Below are 22,854 nucleotides of genomic sequence, written 5' to 3'. Positions count from 1 at the left end.
CGTTTCCTGACCCAGCACCGCTTTTAAAAGAGCCCAGTGGGGACTCCTCTGCCGACGATCCTGGGGGTGGGATCGGGGCAGAGCCAGGGCCGGATGGAGCGGCCGGGCCGTTTGCCGTACCTCGTGCGGTCGACGGGCCGGCTGCTGGCGGCGACCTCCCGGAGGGGGACAGGGACTCGGTGGGGGACGAGGGAGAAGATCGCCGCTGAGTCCCCCCACATTCCTGCAAAGGAACTCCGGGACTTTTTGGTCCAGAGCCAGGGTCGCCGCAACCGAGCCCATCTGGCCCTGGAAAGATGGTCCGAGCCGGGGCTGCTCGTCGCGTCCGTCCGCGCCGTCGCTAAAACCATGGCCGCGGGCGGGCCCTTATCAAAGGCGCAAGGCCTTGAGCTGCGCCAGCTCAAAAGGTTCCTCACTGGGATGCTGAAGGAGTGGAGGTCAACAAACGACTCCACTCCCCCCTCCACAATAGGTTAGGTAGAGGTTGCACTATGCTTTTGTCATGAAGATAACCATAGCCAGCCTCAACATCAACGGCGGCAGAGAGGCACACCACAGATTTAACAATTTTTCGCTCCTGCGGGAGGGGAAATATGCGGTGTGTTTCCTGCAAGAAACCCACACCGTTCCGGGAGACGAAGCCACGTGGCTCCTGGAATGGCAAGGAGAGGTCCGCATGAGCCACCTCACTACCACCTCTTGTGGGGTGGCCATCTTGTTGGCCCCGCATTTTCAGCCGGAGATCTTGGGGGTCGAGGAGCCCGTGCCAGGCCGCTTGCTGCACGTCACGGTTCGCCTGGGGGACGTGCCGCTCCATCTCGTGAACGTGTACGCCCCTCAGCCCGGCCCGCAGCAAACGCGCTTCTTCGAAGAAGTGTCCGCTCTTCTTGGCTCCGTCGATGTCGGCGACTGCATTGTCCTCGGGGGGGATTTTAACTGCACCCTCGAGGCGAGGGACCGTTCCGGTGCCCCGCAGAACATGACGGCGATGGAGAAGTTGAGGGACCTGGTCAGGTCCTTCCACTTGGTGGACGTCTGGCGAAATCTCCATCCCGACTTCAGCGCCTTTACTTGGGTGAGGCCTGGAGTAGGATGGTCCAGAGTCGACCGCCTTTACGTGTCTCGGGCGTACGTTTCCTGCGTCCCGGCGGCCTCCATGCGGCCGGTGCCGTGTTCGGACCACCACCTGGTGTGGGCGGAGCTCGCTTTGCTCCGCGCGAGGATGGGATCCGCGTACTGGCATTTTAACAACCAGCTGCTGGAGGACGTGCGGTTCCAGGACTCGTTCCGCCGACTGGAGAAGGAAGCAAGGGGGCTTCCCCTCCTTGAGGCTATGTTGGGACGTGGGCAAGGCTCACGTCCGCGTCTTCTGTCAAGATTACGCGAGGGGGTCGACCAAGAGGCGGGCGCCTAGAAAAAGAGGTGCTCGACCTGGAGTCCCGTCTTGGTCAAGTCGTCGAGGACCCGGCCTTGCGGATGGTGTACGAAGCGAAGAAGGCCGCACTGAAGGACCTGCAGCTCGTCGGGTCACGAGGCGCGTTTGTGAGGTCGCGGATCCGGTTCCTGCGGGATCTGGACCGCGGCTCCCCCTTCTTCTACTCGCTGGAAAAAAGACAGAGTGTCCGTAAGCAGCGCTTGACGCTGCTGGCCGATGACGGCTCTCTCGTCTCGGATCCGGAGGGCGTCAACAACAGGGCCCGTGAATATTACGGGGCTCTGTTCTCTCCGGAGTCGTCCAGCGAGGAAGCGCGTAGGGTTTTGTGGGAGGACCTGCCGAAGGTCAGCCTGGAGGGCGCCGAAAATCTGGAAGCTCCGCTAAGCCTGGCGGAGCTGACCGGCGTCCTCGACCGGCTCTCGAGGGGAAAAGCCCCGGGGCTGGACGGGCTGACCGTGGAGTTCCACAGGGCGTTCTGGGACGTCCTGGGGGGCGACTACGCGCGGGTCCTGGGGGAAAGTCTGGCGACCGGGGAGATGCCCCTCTCTTGGCGCAGGGCAGTCATCGTCCTGCTGCCTAAGAAGGGCGATCTCCACCTCCTTAAGAACTGGGGCCCGGTCTCCCTCCTCAGCACGGACTACAAAATCTTCGCCAGGGCGATGTCTGCTCGCCTTGGCGCCATGCTGGACCACATGATCCACCCCGACCAGTCCTACACGGTCCCGGGCCGGATAATCCACGATAACATCCATCTGGTCCGGGACCTCATCCATCATTGGTCTGTCGGTCGCCTTCCTATCCCTCGACCAAGAGAAGGCGTTCGACAGGGTGGATCACGACTATCTGTTCGGAACTCTGCGCGCTTTCGGGTTCGGGACGCATTTCGTCGCCCGGATCTGACTTTTGTACGCCGCCGCGGAGTGTCTGATAAAGGTTAACGGGTCCTTGACGGCGCCCCTTCACTTTGGGAGAGGGGTGCGCCAGGGATGCCCCATGTCCGGCCAGTTATATGCCATCTGCGTGGAGCCTTTCCTGCGCCTCCTGCGGACGAGGTTGACAGGAATGGCTCTGCAAGGGCCGGTCATGGTGGTCGTCCTCTCGGCTTACGCCGATGACGTGCTCCTCGCAGTATTGGATCCCGCTGACCTGCGGAGGATGCGTGAGTGCCAGGAGATTTACTCGGCCGCATCCTCCGCCAGGATCAACTGGGAGAAATGTTCCGGACTCCTGGTGGGTCAGTGGCGGGTGGACTTCCTGCCGGAGGAGCTCAGGCCTTTGCCTGGAGCACGATCCATCTCCTCTATCTGGGAGTCTACCTTAGCCCCGATGACGAAGCCTGGCCGGCGAACTGGCAAGAGCTGGAGGCCAAGGTCGCCGCTCGCCTAGGGCGCTGGACAGGACTGCTCCGAGTGCTGTCCTACAGGGGTCGAGCGCGAGTCATAAACCAGCTGGTGGCCGCCATGTTGTGTTACCGGCTGGTCACTTTGACCCCTCCCCCTGCGTTTGTCACCAAGATACAGAAGAAGCTGGTGGACTTCTTCTGGAACAACAGGACGCACTGGGTCTCTGCCGCGGTCTTGAGTCTCCCGCTTGGGGAGGGCGGTCAGTCGTTGGTGTGCGTCAGCACCCAGCTCGCGACTTTCCGTCTTCAGACCCTGCAGAGATACCTTTATGTCGAGCCCCCTCCTAGGTGGCGTGCTCTGGCGACGTATTTCTTCCGCCAGCAGCACGGCCTCAACTACGACACGCAGCTCCTGTTTGTGAGCTTGGGGGGCGTCAGGACTGCCTTCCAGGAGCTGCCTGTCTTTTACAAGGAACTCACCAGGGTCTGGAACAAAGTCTCCACCAAGCGCAGCTCTCCACCGACAGGAGTGGCGACTGTCCTGCAGGAGCCGCTGCTCGGGAATCTGTACCTCCACGACCGAGGTTTTAGGTGGCGGTCAGACGAGAGGGCTGTGGCTGGTGAGGTGACCAGGGTCAGGGACCTGCTCGATGGTGGAGGAGTGGGCTGGATGGCGCCAGACATGCTGGCGCGGCGCCTAAATTCCGCCAACGTCCGCCGCGCGGCCGATGCCATCGTGTCGCTAAAAACAGCTCTGGGCCCTGACTCCGTTAAGTGCATCGAGGAGGCTCAAGCACGTGGGGAGATCCCGTCCGAACTGACCCCCGTCCGGACGTAATTCCTCATCGGTGCCAAACCCCGGAACCTCCCTCGGGAGCTGGCGCCTCACAACTTGAGCCGCCTCGAGGAAATCCCCTCCGTGCCTTTCAGTTCCGCGCGGAGGGGTTTCCTTTACGGGCTGTTCCTGCACACTCTCAACTTTGCCATCCTCGCCTGCCGTCCGGACACGCCATGGCGTACCATCTTGCTGTCCGGAGGAGGCGGAGGTCCCCGATGGAGGGCACTCTACGCGGGAGTCCTCCCAGTATTTATCAGGGACTTGGCCTGGAGGGTGGTGCACGGAGAAGTCCCGTGCAATAAATTTTTAAGCCGGTTCACGGGCTCCCAGGCCGCCTGCAATTTCTGTGGTCTGGAAGAGTCCGTGTTCCATGTTTTAACCGAATGCACGAGGTTGCAGCCCCTGTTTTATTATTTAAAGGGGCTGCTCCTGAAATTCTGGCTGCACTTCAGTCCCACACTCCTGATCTTTGGGCACCCTGTGCGGAGGGGAGCGGGTAGATCCGAGGGCCTCCTCGTAGGACTGCTCCTGGGCACGGCCAAGGGTGCCATCAGCCGGTCCATGCAGCGGGCGGTCGAGGGGGTCGTTCAGCCTGACTGCCTGCCTCTCTTCCGCGCGTACATCCGCGCCAGGGTGTCCTTGGAGATGGAGCACGCGGTGTCCACCGGTACGCTCGCGGCCTTCCGCGAGAGGTGGGCACCGGAGGGATTGGAGTGCATCGTCACCCCCGGCAACCAAATTTTAATTTGATTTTATGTTTTAAAGTTTAATTTGTTTTAATTGCCGGTGTTTTTAGTGTCCCCCTCCTCTTTTATAGGGGGTACTTGAAGAAAAAAAAAGATTTTAGTGCCCAAAAAAAAACTTAAAAAAAAAACAAACAAAAAAAAACACAAAAAAAGGGCCTTGGAAATGTTTGGTGCGCCCCCCCAGATCGGGGGGACACGATTTAATGATTTAATGTTTTAATTTTCCCCCAAAAAGAGTTCCGCGGACAAACACTCCAAGGTCCCTTTGTTCATCTATACTATTAAGTGGTCTACCGCTTAATGTGTATACCCTTTCCTTATTAGCCCTCCCAAAGTGCATCACCTCACACTTCTCTGAATTAAATTCCATTTGCCACTACCCTCCTCTTGGTCACCACCTCAAAAAATGTAATCGGGTTAGTCAAACATGATCTTCCCATAACAAATCCGTGCTGACTGTCCCTACTTAATCCTTGCCTATCCAAATGCAGATTTATCCTGCCTTTCAAGATTTTTTCCAATAATTTTCCCGCCACTGAGGTTCGGCTGACAGGCCTGTAATTACTCAGCCTATCCTTTTTTCCTTTCTTAAACAAGGGTACTACATTAGCAGTTCTCCAATCCTCCGGCACCATGCCCATATCGAAAAAGGACAGGAAAATGATGGTCAAGGCCTCTACTATTTCTCTTTTACTTCGCTCAACATCCTGTGATGCATTTCATCCGTGCCTGGGGACTTATCTACTTTCAAAGCTGCTAAACCCCTTAATACTTCCTCTCTCACTGTATTTATTTCATCCAGAATATCGCACTCCCACTCTATAATAGTATCTGCATTACCTCTTTCCTTTGTGAAAACAGATGCAAAGTATTCGTTAAGAACTCTACCAACATCTTCCGCCTCCGCACAAAGATTACCGTCATGGCCTCTAATAGGCCCTACCCTTTCCTTAGTTACCCTCTTACTCTTAATATATTTATAGAACATCTTAGGGTTTTCCTTAATTTTACTGGTCAACAATTTCTCGTGCTCTCTCTTAGCATTCCTAATATCCTTTTTAATTTTGCCTCTTAACCTTCTCTATTCCTCGAAAGATTCTAAAGTATTTAGCCGTTGGTATATGACATAAGCGGCCCTTTTTTTCTCAATCCTCCCCTGTAAGTCCCTCGACATCCAGGGGCTCGAGAATTATTTTTCCCGGCCTTTTTCTTTAAGGGCCTGAGCCTTCTGGATCTCCTCCTTGAATGCCTCCCACTGTTCCGACACCAATTTACCCACAAGTAGCTGTTCCCAGTCCAAATCACTCCTTAACTTAGCAAAATTAGCTTTCCCCAATTCGGAACTTTTATTCCAGGCCTATTCTTGTCCTTATCCACAATTAACTTGAATCTGACTGAATTATGGTCACGGACAGCTAAATGCTCCCCCACTAATACCCCTTCAACCCGCCTAGCTTCATTCCCCAAAACAAATTCCAAGACCGCCCCCTCTTGTGTTGGGCTTGCTACACACTGACTAAAAAGGTTCGCTTGACTGCATTTCAAGAATTCTGCACGCTCTATACCCTTCACACTAAATTTGTCCCAATCAATATTTGGATAGTTAAAATCCCCTACTATTATTACCCGATGGTTTTTAGACTTCACAGCAATTTGCCTATATATTTGCTCCTCTATCTCCCTCCCACTGTTTGGGGGTCTATAATACACACCCAGCAGTGTGATCGCCCCTTTCTTATTTTTCAATTCGAACCACATGGCCTCATTTGATGATCCCTCCAACATATCACCCATCCTCACCGCTGTAATTGTTTCTTTAATAAGTACCGCAACCCCCCCCCCCCCCCCCAACCCTTCCTTTACCCCTCTCTCTATCTTGTCTAAAAATCTTGGAGCCAGGAATAGTAATCTGCCAAACCTGCCCCTCTTTAAGCCATGTTTGTGTAATGGCTATTGTCATGTATTTAACTGTCATTGTAACCCATGTATAAACTGACTAGTTGCACACTGTGAGAACATTGACCACTAGGTGGTGAACTTGTGGGAGACACTCCTAACCTGGTCTTTCAGGTATAAAAGGGGAAGCTCCACCCACCTTCTTCACTTCAGTGCTGGAATAAAAGTTGCTGGTCACAGAGTGACCTTCTCTCAAGCATGGGCCTCGTGTGCATTTGTACTGTATAGTAAGGACATATCAGCTATAATGTCAGACATCCAAGTGTCTATCTGTGCTCTTAGCTCATCCGCCTCATTCGCTATACTCCTTGCATTAAAGTATATACCAATCAGCACAGGCAGACCTCCTTGCTTACTGCATACTAAGCCCCGTTTCCTCTGTCTTACAGATTCGCTTTCTAGATTCTTGCTATCCAACTTCTGCTTTACTTCCTTCCCTTTTGAATTCGTTCTCAGGTTCCCATCCCCCCGCCAAGCTCTCCTTGGAGCAGAGAAGGTTAAGTGCCGATTTTACAAACTTGAGGGTGTTTGATGTGTAAATAGCAACAATGGCAGGAGGGTCGGTAACCAAAGGACACAAATTTTCATGTTGATTGTACAAATCAAATTGGCAAAGGTAGCCTTGAGGAAGAGTACATAGTGTGTGTTCAGGATGGTTTCTTAGAACAATACGTTGTGGAATCAACCAGGGAGCAAACTATTTTAGATCTGGCAATGTTTAATGAGACTGGATAAATTAATGATCTCATAGTAAAGGATCCTCTTAGGAAGAGTGATCATAGCATGGTAGAATTTCAAATTTAGTTTGAGGGTGAGAAAGCTAGGTCTCAAACTAGTGTCCTGAACTTAAATAAAGGCAATTACAAAGGTTTGAAGGCCAAGTTTTGAAGGCTAAAATGGACTGGGAAAATAGATTAAATGGTAAGACGGTAGATAAGCAGTAGCAAACATTTAAGGAGATATTTCATAACTGTCAGCAAGGATATAGTCCATCAGCAGGCCGGGGCCATTGGAGGAAGCTGCGTGCGGCGGCCCAGCTTGGAAATCGGCACAGTCCCGGCCTGCAAAACTATCAGCAGGCTGGGGCCATTGGAGAGAGCAGCGTGCGGTGGCCCAGCCCGGAAATCGGCGCGGTCCCAGCCTGCAAAACCATCAGCAGGCCGGGGCCATTGGAGGGAGCAGCATGCGGCGGAATACCACTGCAGGGAGCAGCGCGTGCTGCTGCAGGAGGGCAACGGCCGCGAAGCCAGGTCGCTGATTGCAGTGTGGGCAGGCATAGCAGAAGAGGCGAAGGAGCGGCAAGAGTCCGTAGTGGGAAGTGACTGGGGCCCAGGAGAGGCGTGAAACTGGGGCCCAGAAAAGGCCCAGGGGCAGCATGGGCCAGCCTACACTGCGATATGTGTGCATGCTAGGTCTATACAACAGAACAGGTCTCCAGTTAGTCTTGGGCAATCCTTGCCACTGGTCCAAGACCGAGCTCTGTCAAGCCCGTGTGGTGGCTGGTGAGCAACGACCACCACACATTAAAAAAATCCACCCACAAGTATCTTCCACCCTTCAGGATGTCGTTCGGGATCTGGAATATTAGGTCCTTCATTGAAACACCTGTGAACTCATCCCTTTTTGCCGTGGAAGCAAGTCACCCTGACTTCGTGGGACTGCCCATGATGATTCCAGTGAGAAAGACGCTAAGAGAAGGATGGACCATCCGTGGCTAACTAAGGAAGTAAAGGATGGTATCAAATTGAAAACAAAGGCATACAATGTTGCGAAGAATAGTGGTAGGCCAGAAGATTGGGAAATTTTTAGAAACCAATGAAGGATGAATAAAATAATAATAATAAAGACAGAGAAGATAGTTGATGAGAGTAAACCAGCAAGAAATATAAAAACAGACAGTAAGAGCTTCTACAGGTATATAAAAAGGAAGAGAGTAGCTAAAGTAAACGTTGGTCCCTGAGAGGATGGGACTGGGGAATTAATAATGGGAAACAGGGAAATGGCAGAGATTTTGAATAAATATTCACGGTAGAAGACACTAAAAGCATTCCAATAATAGATAATCAGGGGGCTAAAAGGCCCAAATTTCCCCATGAGTTGCACCGTTTTTTTTGGTGTAACTTGATTTTTCTGATGTATCTTTTTAGTTGCAAATATGGCTATTTAATTTACGCCAGTGTAAGTGAGTTAGTTAGGTTTTTTGTTAGGTCAGTTTTTTTTTCAAAAGGGGGCGTTCCCAGCCACTTACGCCATTTATGCCAATTTGGCCAGAAAAAAGTTGTACTAAACTAACTTAGGGCAGCTTATGTGTCCACTTTTGTCTGCACAGAAAGACATTACTTACAGTTAAGGAATCGGCGCAAGTAACTACATTTAAAGCACCACCAAGCACCAAACAAAGCACAAAAAGTAATTAGCAATTCATTAACAAATAAAATAGAAGGAACCCTGCACCTAAAGCACCAAGACCAAAGTAATAAGCAATCAATAAAAACAAATAAAAAAATAGAAGGAACGCTGCACCTAAAATCAATCAGTAAATGACAAATAAAAGATAGAACTCCTACCTTAGGGAACCATAACGGGCCGCCGATGAGGGAGCCCATTTGGCCAGGGCTAGGGACGGCGTGCTTCGGCCCCTCCCACACAGCCTGCAGCACGCGTTTGCCGAAACGGCCTGCCAGGAGCTACTGCACATGCACGCAGACTCTAGTGCACATGTACAGAGGTACCGGCACTGATTTCAGCACCAGGGCCTAGCACCGCCCCCCTCTCTTTCTTTGGGCCACACCAGCTCCACATTGGGCCGAAGGGCCTACTCCTGCACCTATTTTCTATGTTTCTATATTATAACGTGGGAGAATGTGAGGTTATCCACTTTGGTAGGAAAAATATAAAAGCAAATTATTATTTAAATGGGGAGAGATTACAAACTGCTGAAAGTAGCAGGCCAGGTGGATAAGGTGGTTACGAAGGCATACGTATGCTTGCCTTTATTAGCTGAGGCGTAGAATACAAGAGCAGGGGGTTATGCTTGAACTGTATAAAACACTGGTTAGGCCAAAGCTGGAATACTGCATGCAGGTCTGATCACCGCATTACAGGAAGGATGTGATTGCACTGGAGAGGGTGCTGAGTAGGTTTACAAGGATGTTGCCGGGAGTGAAGAATCTTAGCTATGAGGACAGATTGGATAGGCTGGAACAGAGGAGGCTGAGGGGAGACCTCATTGAGGTGTATAAAATTAGGAAAGGCCTAGATATAGTGGTTAGAAAGGGCCTATTTCCCTTAGCAGAGGGGTCAACAACCAGAGGGCATAAATTGAAAGTAATTGGTAGCAGGGTTAGAGGGGATTTGAGTGGAAATTTCTTCACCCAGAGGGTGGCGGGGGTCTGGAACTCACTGCCTGAAAAGGGTGGCAGAGGCAGAAACCCTCACCACATTTAAAAAGTACTTGGATGTACACCTGCAGGGTTACGGACCTAGTGCTGGAAAGTGGGATTAGGCAGAATAGCTTCTTGTTGGCCGGCACGGACACGATCGGCCGAAATGGCCTCCTTCCGTTCTGTAAACCTCTATGATCTGGACATGAAACACAAAACGTTAGCATACAGGTACAGCAAGTATCAGGAAGGCAAATGGAATGTTGGCCTTTATTGCAAGGGGTTGGAGTAAAAAAGTAGGGAAGTCCTGCTACAACTGTGGTGTGACCACACCTGGAGTAGTTTTGGTCCCCTTATTTAAGGAGGGATATATCTGCATTGGAGGCAGTTCAGAGAAGGTTCATGAGGTTGATTCCTGAGATGAAGGGATTGTCTTATGAAGAAAAGTTAAGCAGGTTGGGCCTATACTCATTGCAGGTTAGAAGAATGAGAGGTTATCATTGAAACGTTTAAGATTCTGAGGGGGCTTGACAGGGTAGATGCAGAGAGGATTTTTCCCCTCATGGGGGAATCTAGAACTCGGGGGCATAGTTTCAGAATAAGGGGTCGCCCATTTAAAACGGAAATTAGGAGGAATTTCTTCTCTCAGAGGGGTGTAAATCTTTGGCATTCCCTACCCCAGAGAGCTGTGAAGGCTGAGTCATTGAATGTATTTAAGATTTTGAATGATAAGGGAGTCAAGGGTTATGGGGAGCGGCAGGGAAGTGGAGTTGAGGCCAAGATCAGATCAACCATGATCTTATTGAATGGCCAAATGGCCGACTCCTGCTCCTATTTCTTATGTTATTTAATGTAATTGGCAAATGAAATCGGGGAAATGAGAAGAATGTTTTTCTCAGTGATTTGTTGTGATCTGGCATACACTGACTGAAAGGGTGCTGGAATCAGTTTCAAAATAACTTTCAAAAGGGAATTGGATGAATACTTGAAAAAGAGGACTTTGCAGGGCTACAGGAAAAGAGCAGGGAGTGAGACTAATTGGATAACTCTTCAAAGAGAGACACAATGGGCCTCCATCTGCGCTACACCATAGTATGAATTATGTAGATTATGCTAAGATTCTAAAGTATAACATGTAATTTATTCATTTTGATCCGTAATGTGTCTGAAAATATCCTCAGAAACTACAGAGAACTTACCCAGCTTAAACATGTCTTACATTTTAAATTGCTAAATGTTGATCGCAGTGGAACGTACCTTGAATTTAGTGGAACGATAAACTTTTCGAACAGTATTGAGGACGTCCAAAGTCAAATCAAAGTATATCTGTATCTGGTTTCCTTCAATGTTTCCAATTCTGACTGGGACATTCATGTCGACAGCTAACAACGTCTTCTCATCTTTTACTGTTTAGTTCAAGACAGCAGATTTAAATTAGTAAAATTCCAGCAATTACACAAGAAACAAAGCAAAGTCACTGAAAGTTGGCATGCAGGTACAGCAGGCGGTGAAGAAGGAAAATGGTATGTTGGCCTTCATAGCAAGGGATTTGAGTAAATGAACAGGGAAGTCTTGCTGCAATTGTACAAGACCTTGGTGAGGTCCCACCTGGAATATTGTGTTCAGTTTTGGTCTCCTAATCTGAGGAAGGACGTTCTTGCTATTGAGGGAGTGCAGCGAAGGTTCACCAGACTGATTCCCAGGATGGCTGGACTGACATATTAGGAGAGACTGGATCAACTGGACCTTTATACACTGAAGTTTAGAAGGATGAGAGGGAATCTCATAGAAATATATAAGATTCTGACTGGACTGGACAGGCTAGATGCGGGAAGAATGTTCCCGATGTTGGGGAAGTCCAGAACCAGGGGACACAGTCTTAGGATAAGGGGCAGGCCGTTTAGGACTGAGATGAGGAGAAACTTCTTCATTCAGAGAGTTGTTGACCTGTGGAATTCCCTGCCGCAGAGAGTTGTTGATACCAGTTCATTGGATATATTCAAGAGGGAGTTAGATATGGCCCTTACGGGCTAAGGGGATCAAGGGGTATGGAGCGAAAGCAGGAAAGGGGTACTGAGGGAATGATCAGCCATGATCTTATTGAATGGTGGTGCAGGCTCGAAGAGCTGAATGGCCTACTCCTGCACCTATTTTCTGTGTTTCTCTGTAAGAGAGAGAGCCAGTGGTGTCAGAGTGTCCAGGCAGTCACTGACATTTCACCTTCCCTGATCTCAGACCCTTGTCCAATTCAATGATTAACTTCTCTCTGCCTTTACCTGGCTGGTATTGCTGTTTAGTTTGACTTCGATAACTTTACTATCTGTCCTGAATATACTCGCAATATTAAAATTATCATCCTGGTTTTCAAATCCTCCCCTCGCTATCTCGGTAATCTCCTCCAGACGCACAACACTCTGAGATCTCTGCGTTCCTCCAATCCTGGCCTCTTCCGCATCCCTGATTTTAATCGCTCCACCATTGCTGGATGTGCCTTTAGTTGCCCAGGCCTTAAGCTCTGAAATTTCCTCCCTAAACCTCTTCGCCTCTCAACCTCTTTCTTCTCCTTTAAGTCACTTCTTAAAACCTACCTCTTGACCAAGCTTTATATGGCTCGGTGTCAAATTTTGTCTAATAACGCTCCTGTGAAGCGTCTTGGGGCATTGTTACTACATTAAAGACTCTATATAAATTCAGGTTGTTGTTGTACTTGTAAAAGTACCTTTTGCATCTCCTTGCAGAAAAAGACAAGAGAATTTAATTTTGCGACTCCATTGACTAGACTGTTCCTGTTACTTTTACAACCACTGACTACTCACCAAGGTGTGCAAAGCCCTCTTATATTTATCTCTTAATTTGAAAGAAAATCTTCTTCCGTTTAACTATTAACCAGAGTGACAAGTGTGCCAGAAGGTTTTGTCCCCTCTTCTGCCAATCATTCCTGATAAATGTGGAGTTCCTGTGAATATTAAAGATCCATTGGAGCATGTCCTTCGCCAAGCTGGACAAACTTTGGCCCCAAGTTTCCACATGATTTGCTCCTGACTTTTAGGAGCAACTGGTGTAGAACGGAGTATCTTAGAAATCGGAATTCTCGTCATTTAGTTTGCTCCAGTTCTAGTCAGTTAGAACAGTTTCACTTTGGAACAGAATTTTTTTTTCAAAAGGGGGCGTGTCCGGCCACTTACGCCTGATTTCAAAGTTTCGTGAGTGAAAACTTACTCCAAACTAACTTAGAATGGAGTAAGTGAAGATTTTTGTACGCTCGAAAAAACCTTGTCTACACTTTAGAAAATCAGGCGTAGGTTATAAATTAGGCGTAGGGAACGAGGTGTGGGGGGAGGGGGGGGGGAAGGGAAGTCATTAAATTCTACAATCAATCCTTAGTTATACTTATACAAATATTATACAAATAAATCCAACCTGAATAAAAATTTATAAGCAAAGAAAAGATTAAATAAACCATGTTCCTACCTGTGTGAAATAGCATCAGCCTTCGAGCTGCTGTGCTTCAGGCAGGCCTTTCATGTTGGAGACAGACAGGGGTGTGGCGTCAGTGTCTCGACGGCAGCGGCAGCAAGGTTCGAGCTGAGCTGCAGTGCTTGAGGCAGGCCTTCATTCTCTTCGTGGCTGGCCGCGAAGAAGCAGCACCGGACGGACCCGAGGCCATTCGGCCATGAGATATCAGCGGCGTCAGTGGCTGGCCAGCAGCCGAAGAATCAGCAGCGGACCGACGTGAGGCCATTCGGCCATAGGATATCAGCGGCGTCAGTGGCTGGCCGGCAGCCGAAGAATCAACACCTGACACACGCAGCTCTTTATGGTGCTTGAGGCCATTCGGCCACGCTTTAGGGGCGGCGTCAGTGGCTCAACGGCAGCCGAAGATACAGCAGCAGCCTTCAAGCTGTGAGGGGGACTGAGGCAGCCACATCGACAGTTTTATATTTAAATTTGCAGAATGGGTACTGCATTGTCAACACCACGTATTATGCAATGGTTTGCAATCTTTGTTCTTGGTGGACGTTGATCCATTGCAAAGTTGAATTGGCACTCTTATTTCTCCAAACACACAGTCCTTAATTTGCATGCACCAATGCAGCACCGGTTCTGCAAGTTTAGCAGTGAAAAGCTGAACTCACTGATTTCAGCAGGTGATTTATTCAGCAGTGCTGCTAAAAGCACTCCCTCACACACAGAAATATAAAAAAAAATTAAATTACAAACCTTTGCAAGGGTCCAAGAAACAAATCTTCACTTTTTCTGCAGTATTTTTAAAAATGGCCGAGTGCCAATGTTTGTGTGAGACTGTGCGTGCGCGCACGCTCCAACTCGCACGCGCAGGGTTGCCGGCACCACGAAGGCTAATTTAAATTGTACCCGCCCCCTGCTACTTAGAAAATCGGCGCGAGTGTTAGGCTCTGCTCCTGCTGCGAAGAGCGCGCCGCGCCAAGCAGACATCGAGCTCCAAGGAGCTCGAGAATATCAGACTTTTTTTTAGGCGCAGTTTTCGGCGCGAAAAACAGGCGCCCAGCTCGGAGGTGCGTCGTTTTCGCCGCGGGACGAAACTTGGGGCCTACATGTCATAAAAACATAAGAAATATGAACAGCAGGCCATTCGGCCCCGCGAGCCTGCTCCGCCATTCAATAAGGTCAAGGCGGATCTTATACCTCAACTCCACTTTCCTGCCCGATCCTATCGGGAATGGTACATTGTGGTTATGTTACTGGACTAGTAATCCAGAGGCCTGGACTAATGATCTGAAGAGATGAATTTAAACCTGGAATAAAAAGCTAATATAATGAAACTATCAAATTGCCGTAATAACCCATCTGGTTCATTAATGTGCTTTACAAAATGAAATCTGCTGTCCTTACCCAGTTGACCCTGCATAGTCCTCCTCACTAATATCTGGAGACTTGTCCCACAGACTGGTCAAGCAACGGCCTGACACAGTCATACTCGCAGAATGATACCTTACAGCCAATGTCCCTGACTCCTCCATCACCATCCCTGGGTATGTCCTGTCCCACCGGCAGGACAGACTCACCAGAGGTGGTGGCTCAGTGGTATACAGTCAGGAGGGAGTGGCCCTAGGGGTCCTCAACATTGACTCCGAACCCCATGAAGTCTCAAGGCTTCAGGTCAAACACGGGCAAGGAAACCTCCTGCTGATTACCATCTACCGCCCTACCTCAGCTTATGAATCACTACTCCTCCATGTTGAACACCACTTGGAAGAAGCACTGAGGGTAGCAAGGGCACAGAATGTACTCTGGGTGGGGGACTTCAATGTCCATCAATAAGAGTGGCTCGGTAGCACCAACACACTGAACAAAGTGGAGACAAAGTCCCATCTTCACACTGAGGACACCCTCCATCGTGTTGTGTGGCACTACCACCGTGCTAAATGAGATAGTTTCAGAACAGATCTGGCAGCTTAAAACTGGGTATCCATGAAGCGCTGTGGGCCATCAGCAGCAGCAGAATTGTATTCCACCAGAATATGTAACCTCATGGCCCGGCATATCCCTCACTCTACCATTACCATCAAGCCCAGGAACCAACCCTGGTTCAATGAGGACTGCAGAAGAGCATACCAGGAGCAGCACCAGGCGTACCTAAAAATGAGGTGCCAACCTGGGGAAGCTGCAACACAGGACTACATGCATGCTAAACAGCGGTAGCAGCATGCTATAGACAGAGCTAAGCGATCCCACAATCAATGGATCAGATCAAAGCTCTGCAGTCCTGCCACATCCAGTTGTGAATGGTGGTGGACCCTTAAGCAACTAACGGGAGGAGGAGGCTCCATGAATAACCCCATCCTCAATGATGGTGGAGCCCAACACGTGAGTGCAAAAGACAAGGCTGAAGCGTTTGCAACCATCTTCAACCAGAAGTGCCAAGTGGATGATCCATATCGGCCTCCCCCGGAGGTCCCCACTATCATAGAAGCCAGTCTTCAGCCGATTCAATTCACTACACATGATATTAAGAAACAGCTGAGCGCACTGGATACGGCAAAGGCTACAGGCCCCGACAACATGTTGTGCTGAAGACTTGTGCTCCAGAAATAGCCGTGCCTCGAGCCAAGCTATTCCAGTACAGCTACAACACTGGCATCTACCCGACAATGTGGAAAACTGCCCAGGTATGTCCTGTCCACAAAAAGCAGGACAAATCCAATCCGGCCAATTACCGCCCCATCAGTCTACTCTCAATCATCAGATAATGAAACAGTCCATGCCCGAATGCAGCAAGACCTGGATGACATTCAGACTTGGGCTGATAAGTGGCAAGTAGAATCCATCTTGAACATACTGAATGACTGAGCATCCACAGCCCTCTGGGGTATAGAAAGTCAAAGATACACAACCTTCTGAGTGAAGAAATTTCTCCTCATCTCAGCCATAAATGACCAGCCACTTACTTATCCTTAGACTATGACCCCTAGTTCTAGGCTCTCCAGCCAGGGCAAACAGCCTCTCAGCATCTACCCTGTCAAGCCCTCTAATAATTTTATACGTTTCAATTAGATCACCTCTCATTCTTCTAAACTTCAGAGAATATAAGTCCATTCAACTCAATCTCTCCACATAGGACAGCCCTCTCATCCCAGGACAGTCCTGCCATCCCAGGAATCAATCTAGTGAACCCTCGTCACACTCCTCTAAGGCAAGTATATCCTTCCTTAGGTAAGGAGACCAAAACTGTACACAGGTCTCCAGGTATGGTCTCACCAAAGCCCTATATAATTGCAGCAAGACTTCCTTATTCGTATACTCCAACCCCTTTATAATACAGGCTAACATACCATTTGCCTTCCTAATTGCTTGCTGTACCTGTATGTTAACTTTCTGTGATTCGTGTGCAAGGACCTGCAAAACCCTTTGAATACTAGTCTCTCACCTTTCAAAAAAATATTCTGCTTTTCCATTCTTCCTACCAAAGTGGATAATTTCACACTTCCCTAAATTATACTCCATCTGCCACCTTGCCCACTCAATATCCCTTTGCAGACTCTTTGAGCCCTCCTCACAGCTTACTTTCCCACCTAGCTTTGTATCGGGCGCAAATTTGGATACGTTACACTCAGTCCCCTCATCTAAGTCATCGATATAGATTGTAAATAGCTGATCGTTGCGCTACGCCACTTGTTACAGCCTGCCAACCTGAAAATTACCCGTTTATTCCTACTCTCTGTTCTCTGTCCATTAACCAATCCTCAATCCATGCTAGAATATTACCACAATCCCATGAGTCCTAACCTTTTGTTAGAGCCTCTTGAATGGCAGTTTATTGAATGCCTTCTGATAAATTCAAATATACTACATCCAGTATTAGGATTTGGAATGCACTGATCTACCCTGCTAGTTGCACATTCAAAAACTTAAACATGTTTGTGCAACACGAACTCCCTTTCATAAAGCTGGGTTGACTCTGCCTAACCATATTGTGATTTTCAAAGTGCCCTGTTACCACATCCTTGATAATAGATTCTAACATTTTCCTTACTACTGATGTGAGGTTAACTGGCCCATAATTCCCTGTTTTCTCTCTCCCTTCCTTCTTGAATACCGGGGTAACATTCGCTATTTTCCAATCCATGGGCACCGTTCTAGAATCTAGGAAATTCTTGAAGATCAAAACTAATGCATCCACTATCTCTGCAGCCACCTCTTTTAAAACCCTAGCATTTAGGCCATCAGGTTCACGGGATTTGTTGGCTTTTAGTTCCAGTACGCTTTCTTTACTAATATTAATTACAGCTGCGCGAAGGAATGATATTTTAGAGGGGGTCATCAAACGTGGCCATATGGGTTGAATTGAAGAACAAAAAAGAGGTGATCACACTACTGGGAGTGCACTATAGACCCGCAAGCAGCAGAGGAAGATAGAAGAACAAATATGTGGGCAAATTGCTGCGAAGTGCAAAAATTATAGAGTTGTAATAGTGGGGGAATTCAACTACCCTAATATTAACTGGGAAAAAAGCAGTGTGAATAGTACAGAGAGTGCAGAATTCCTAAAATGCATTCAGGAGAACTTCTTTAGCCAGTATGTAACAAGCCCAACAAGGAAGAGGCGGTTCTGGACTTGGTTTTGGGGAATGAAGAGGGGCAGGTGGAAGGGGCATCAGTGGGAGAGCAATCTGGTGCTAATGATCATAATTCAGTAACATTTAGGGTCGTTATGGAAAAGGACAAAGGTGGACCAGGAATAAAAGTTCTCAATTGGTGTAAAGCCAATTTTGCTAAGCTGAGATGGGATTTGGCCAAAGTGGACTGGAAACGGCTACTTTGAGCAGTGGGAGGCATTCAAGGAGGAGATCCTGAGGGTACAGAGCAAGTATGTTCCCTCAAAAAAAGGATGGGGCTAACAAATCTAGAGCCCCCTGGATGTCAAGGGACATACTGGGTACGATAAAGAAAAAACGGGAAGCTTATGACAGATACCGAGAACTCAATACTGCAGTATAAGAAGTGCAGGGGTGCAATAAAAAAAGATATCAGGAAAGCAAAGAGAAAACATGGAAGAATGTTGACAAGTAAAATCAGGGAAAACCCAAAGATGTTTTTTAAATACATTAAGAGCAAGAGGATAATTAGAGAAAGAGTGGGGCCATAAAGGAAATCTGTGTGTGGAGGCATTAATGAATACTTTGCATCTGATTTTCACAAAAGAGAGGGGCGATGCAGTCTTTGGAATAGAAACATAGAAATATACAGCGCAGAAGGAGGCCATTTCGGTCCATCGAAGGAGGAGGAGTGTGAAATATTAGATGAGATTGTCATGTATGTAACCATCATGCAATGGTAATCTTCATGTAACTGTAATCTTCGTGCAACTCCTGTACACTGTACTTATACCCGAGAAATGCACACCCTGACCACAGGGGGTGAACTTGTGGGAGACACTCCTCACCTGGGTTTCCAGGTATAAAAGGATCAGGACTCCTTGGTCCTGGGAATAAAGGTTAAGGTCACGTAGTGACTGTATCTGCAGTACATGCCTCTGTGAGTTTGTAGTATGGTGCAGGGACACCACATTTGGCGATGAGAAACGGGAATCACCGGACCACGAGGATGGCCACCGGTAGCACAGAGGAACGTTACTGTGTGGGTGAGGACTGGGACGACTTCGTGGAGACTCCAGCAGAGCTTTGTCACGAAGGACTGGCTGGGAGCGACAGCGGCTGACAAGCGGAGGGCGCATCTAATGACCAGCTGCGGACCACAGACGTATGCGCTGATGAAAGACCTGCTCGCACCTCAAAAGCCATCGGACAAGTCCTTTGAAGGGCTCAGATAGCTGATCAGTGAGCATCTCAAGCCGGCGAGTAGCATACACACAGCCCGGCACCGGTTCTACACACACACGCGTTGGGAGGGACAAAACATCTCGGACTTTGTTGCGCACCTGCGGTGCTTGGCCAGTCTCTGTAAGTTCACAGACGCCTGTAGGGGGGAGATGTTAAGGGATTTCTTCATTGAGGGCATTAATCATGCCGGGATTTTCAGGAAGCTCATAGAGACCAAGGACTTGACTTTAGAAGGGACGGTGTTGATAGCTCAGACCTTCATGGCAGGAAAGAGGAGACCAAGCTAATTTACGCACGCAGCCCTGGTCCCAACGTGGCGATGGACCAGGGAGTTAACATGGCGAACGCGGCTCGGGACCCCACAGGCAGGCAAGGGCATTTCGAAACCGCCCAGGCAGCAACAGACTCTAGGTGAGCCCGCAACAGGGACAATGGAAAGGGGATCGGCAATTCACGCCATCACGAGGAACAATGCGTCCCACGATGGGACCATTGACACCCACCATCAGAGTGCTTAGAAACAACCAAATGGGCAATCAGAGAGAAATGCCTGGGAACAGTCCTTTTGTTAACAACTATCTCAGCTCATGCTGGAGGTGCGGGAGTAGACATACTGTGAAAAGCTGCAGGTTTCAGCAATATACTTGTAGGATTTGTAACGTCAGTGGACACTTGGCCAGGATGTGCAAAAAGGCTGCAGTGAGGCTAATCTGCGAGACAGGGGAACCAGACGAGGGGTCTGCAATGCAGGATGATGCCTGGGGAAAAGCCATGGATGCTGAAGTTCAGCGGGTTCATGTGGCTGACGTCCACAGCTCATACACTAAAACGCCACCCATGATGATGAAAGTTTTATTGAATGGCATGGAGCTGAATACGGGAGCTAGCCAGTCACTTATGAGCGCCCAATAATTTGAGAGACTATGGCCACACAGAGCTAGCAGGCCTAAACTGGAACGCATTGACACGCAGCTACAGACGTACACCAAAGAGATCATCCCAGTGCTAGACAGTGCAAACTTGGTGGTAACACATAATGGATCACAGAACCGGCTGCTACTCTGGATCGTCCCGGGAAATGGCCCCGCACTCTTTGGGAGGAGTTGGTGAGCTGAGATGAATTGGAAATGGGGGGGATGTGCACGCCATTTCATCTGTGGAGCGAAGTTCATGCTCACAGGTCCTATAAAAATTCGGGTCACTGTTTCAACCTGGTGTCAGAACGTTCAAGGGCACTAAAGTAGTGATACGCATCACTCCGGACGCCACACCAGTGCACCACAAAGCCAGAGCAGTGCCGTATGTGATGCGTGAGAAAATTGAAAGTGAATTGAACAGGCTGCTCAGAGAGGGCATAATTTCGGCCGTTGAATTCAGCGACTGGGCAAGTCCCGTCATTCCTGTCCTTAAAGCTCTGTCAAGATTTGTGGCGACTACAAAGCCACCATCAACTGAGTGTCGCTGCAAGACCAATACCCGCTCCCGAGAGCGGAGGACCTTTTTGCCACGCTGGCAGGTGGCAAGCTGTTCATGAAGCTGGACCTCACTTCGGCCTACATAACTCAGGAACTGGCTGAAGAATCCAAGCTTCTGACCACCATCACGACGCACAAGGGATTATTTATCTACAACAGGTGTCCGTTTGGCATTCGTTTGGCGGCAGCTATCTTTCAGAGAAACATGGAAAGCTTGCTCAAATACATTCCTGGAACAATCGTATTCCAAGACGACATCCTTATAACGGGTCGAGACACCGAGGAACACCTCCACAACCTGGAGGAGGTGCTACGCTGACTGGACCGGGAAGGCTTATGGCTGAAAAAGGCCAAGTGTGTGTTTTTGGCCCCAGAGGTCGAGTTTTTGGGCAGGAGGGTTGCCGCAGACGGGATCTGGCCCACTGAATCTAAAACGGAAGCAATCCGCTGGGCGCCCAGGCCCGGCAACACGTCGGACTTGCGATCATTCTTGGGATATTTTAACTATTTCGGGAACTTTCTGCCGAACTTAAGCACATTGTTGAAGCCATTACACATGCTCCTGCGTAAAGGTTGTGAATGGCTTTGGGGGGACTGTCAAAAATTGGCTTTCAATAAGGCAAGGAACCGGCTGTGTTCTAACAAACTGTTGACTTTGTATGACCCCTGTAAAAAACTGGTTTTGACGTGCGATGCATCATCCTACGGGGTTGGGTGTGTGTTGCAGCAGGGTAATGATGACAGCAGACTCCAACCTGTGGCTTATGTCTCCAGGTAGAGCGTGGATACGGCATAGTAGAAAAGGAAGCACTCGCTTGTGTTTACGGTTTGAAAAAGATGCACCAGTACCTTTTTGGTAGACAGTTCGAGCTAGAAATGGACCACAAGCCATTAATATCCCTGTTGTCAGACAGCAAAGCTGTCAATGACAATGTGTCAGCTCGCATTCAGCGATGGGCTCTCACGCTGGCTGCGTATGATTACACCATACGGCACTGGCCAGGCACCGAAAATTGCGCTGACACGCTCAGCAGGCTCCCTCTGGCCACCACCGAGGGGGCGTCGGAGCAGAGCGCTGAGATGGTCATGGCCGTTGAGGTTTTTGACACCGCAGGCTCCCCCATCACAGCCCGCCAGATCAAACTCTGGACCAACAGAGACCCCCTCCTATCCATGATAAAGAAATGTGTTCTGACTGGGGATTGGGCGCGTGCCCCGAGGAGGTCAGACTGTTTCAGAGACGGATGGATGAGCTCTCCATCCAAGCCGACTGCTTGCTATGGGGCAGCCGGTTAGTCATGCCCCAGAAAGGAAGGGAAGCGTTCATCAGGGAACTCCACAGCGAGCACCCTGGCATCGTGTTAATGAAGGCCATTGCCCGGTCACATGTATGGTGGCCGGGGATTGACTCAGACCTGGAACACTGGGTTCGCAGGTGCACGACGTGTGCCCAGCTGGGCAATGCCCCCAGGGAGGCCTCACTCAGCCCATGGCCCTGGCCCACCCAGACCAGGGTCACGTATTTACGAAGACTATGCGGGCCCGTTCATGGGGAAAATGTTCCTGATCGTTGTCGATGCATACTCGAAATGGATCGAGTGCATCATATTAAACTCGAGCACGACATCCATCACCGTGGAGAGTCTGTGTACAGTTTTCGTGACCCACGGTTTGCCGGACATCCTGGTCAGTGACAAAGGCCCATGTTTCACCAGCCATGAATTCCAGGAGTTTATGTCGGGCAATGGGATCAAACACAACTGGACAGCGCCGTTCAAGCCGGCTTCCAATGGCCAGGTGGAACGTGCGGTCCAAGTCATAAAACAGGGCATGCTACGCATCCAAGGACCCTCCCTTCAGTACCGCCTATTGCGCCTCCTGCTGGTCTACAGGTCCCGCTCGCACTCAATCACGGGAGTCCCGCCAGCGGAACTACTCATGAAACGCACGCTTAAAATGCGGCTGTCCCTCATTCACCCAGCCCTGGCAGACATTGTTGAGGGCAAGCGCCAGTCCCAAACCGAGTTCCATGATCGAAACTCAAGGAGGAGGTGTATAGAAATGGATGACCCAGTATTTGTTCTTAACCATGCTTTGGGACCCAAGTGGCTTGAGGGCACAGTAATTGGCAAGGAAGGGAATAGGGTCATAGTTGTCAGACTAAACAATGGGCAGATATGCCGCAAACACTTGGACCAAGTAAAGAAAAGGTTCAGCATAGACACAGAGGAACCTGAAGAAGAGCATGAGATGTCACCCACACCACTGCCAGTGGACGAGCAACAAGGACAGTCCACAGCATGCACAGTCCCTGCGGCCAGCCCGGACAGGCTGGAATCACCTCAGGTGACAGAGATGC

General features: G+C 49.4%; 1 protein-coding gene across 1 annotated transcript in view; it reads right to left on the bottom strand.

Moving 5' to 3' along the window:
* Nucleotides 1–22,854, bottom strand: part of sycp2 (synaptonemal complex protein 2) — a 1,164,109-nt gene that overhangs the window by 842,477 nt on the left and 298,778 nt on the right. Inside the window, exon 14 of the mRNA XM_070894856.1 lies at nucleotides 10,958–11,106. Coding sequence (XP_070750957.1) covers nucleotides 10,958–11,106 — 149 coding nt within the window. The remainder of the gene's footprint in view (nucleotides 1–10,957; nucleotides 11,107–22,854) is intronic.

The sequence above is a fragment of the Pristiophorus japonicus genome, chromosome 12 (genome assembly GCF_044704955.1).
Source record: "Pristiophorus japonicus isolate sPriJap1 chromosome 12, sPriJap1.hap1, whole genome shotgun sequence".
NCBI classification, from domain to species: Eukaryota; Metazoa; Chordata; class Chondrichthyes; family Pristiophoridae; genus Pristiophorus; species Pristiophorus japonicus.
This window is presented reverse-complemented; position numbering and strand designations above follow the sequence as displayed.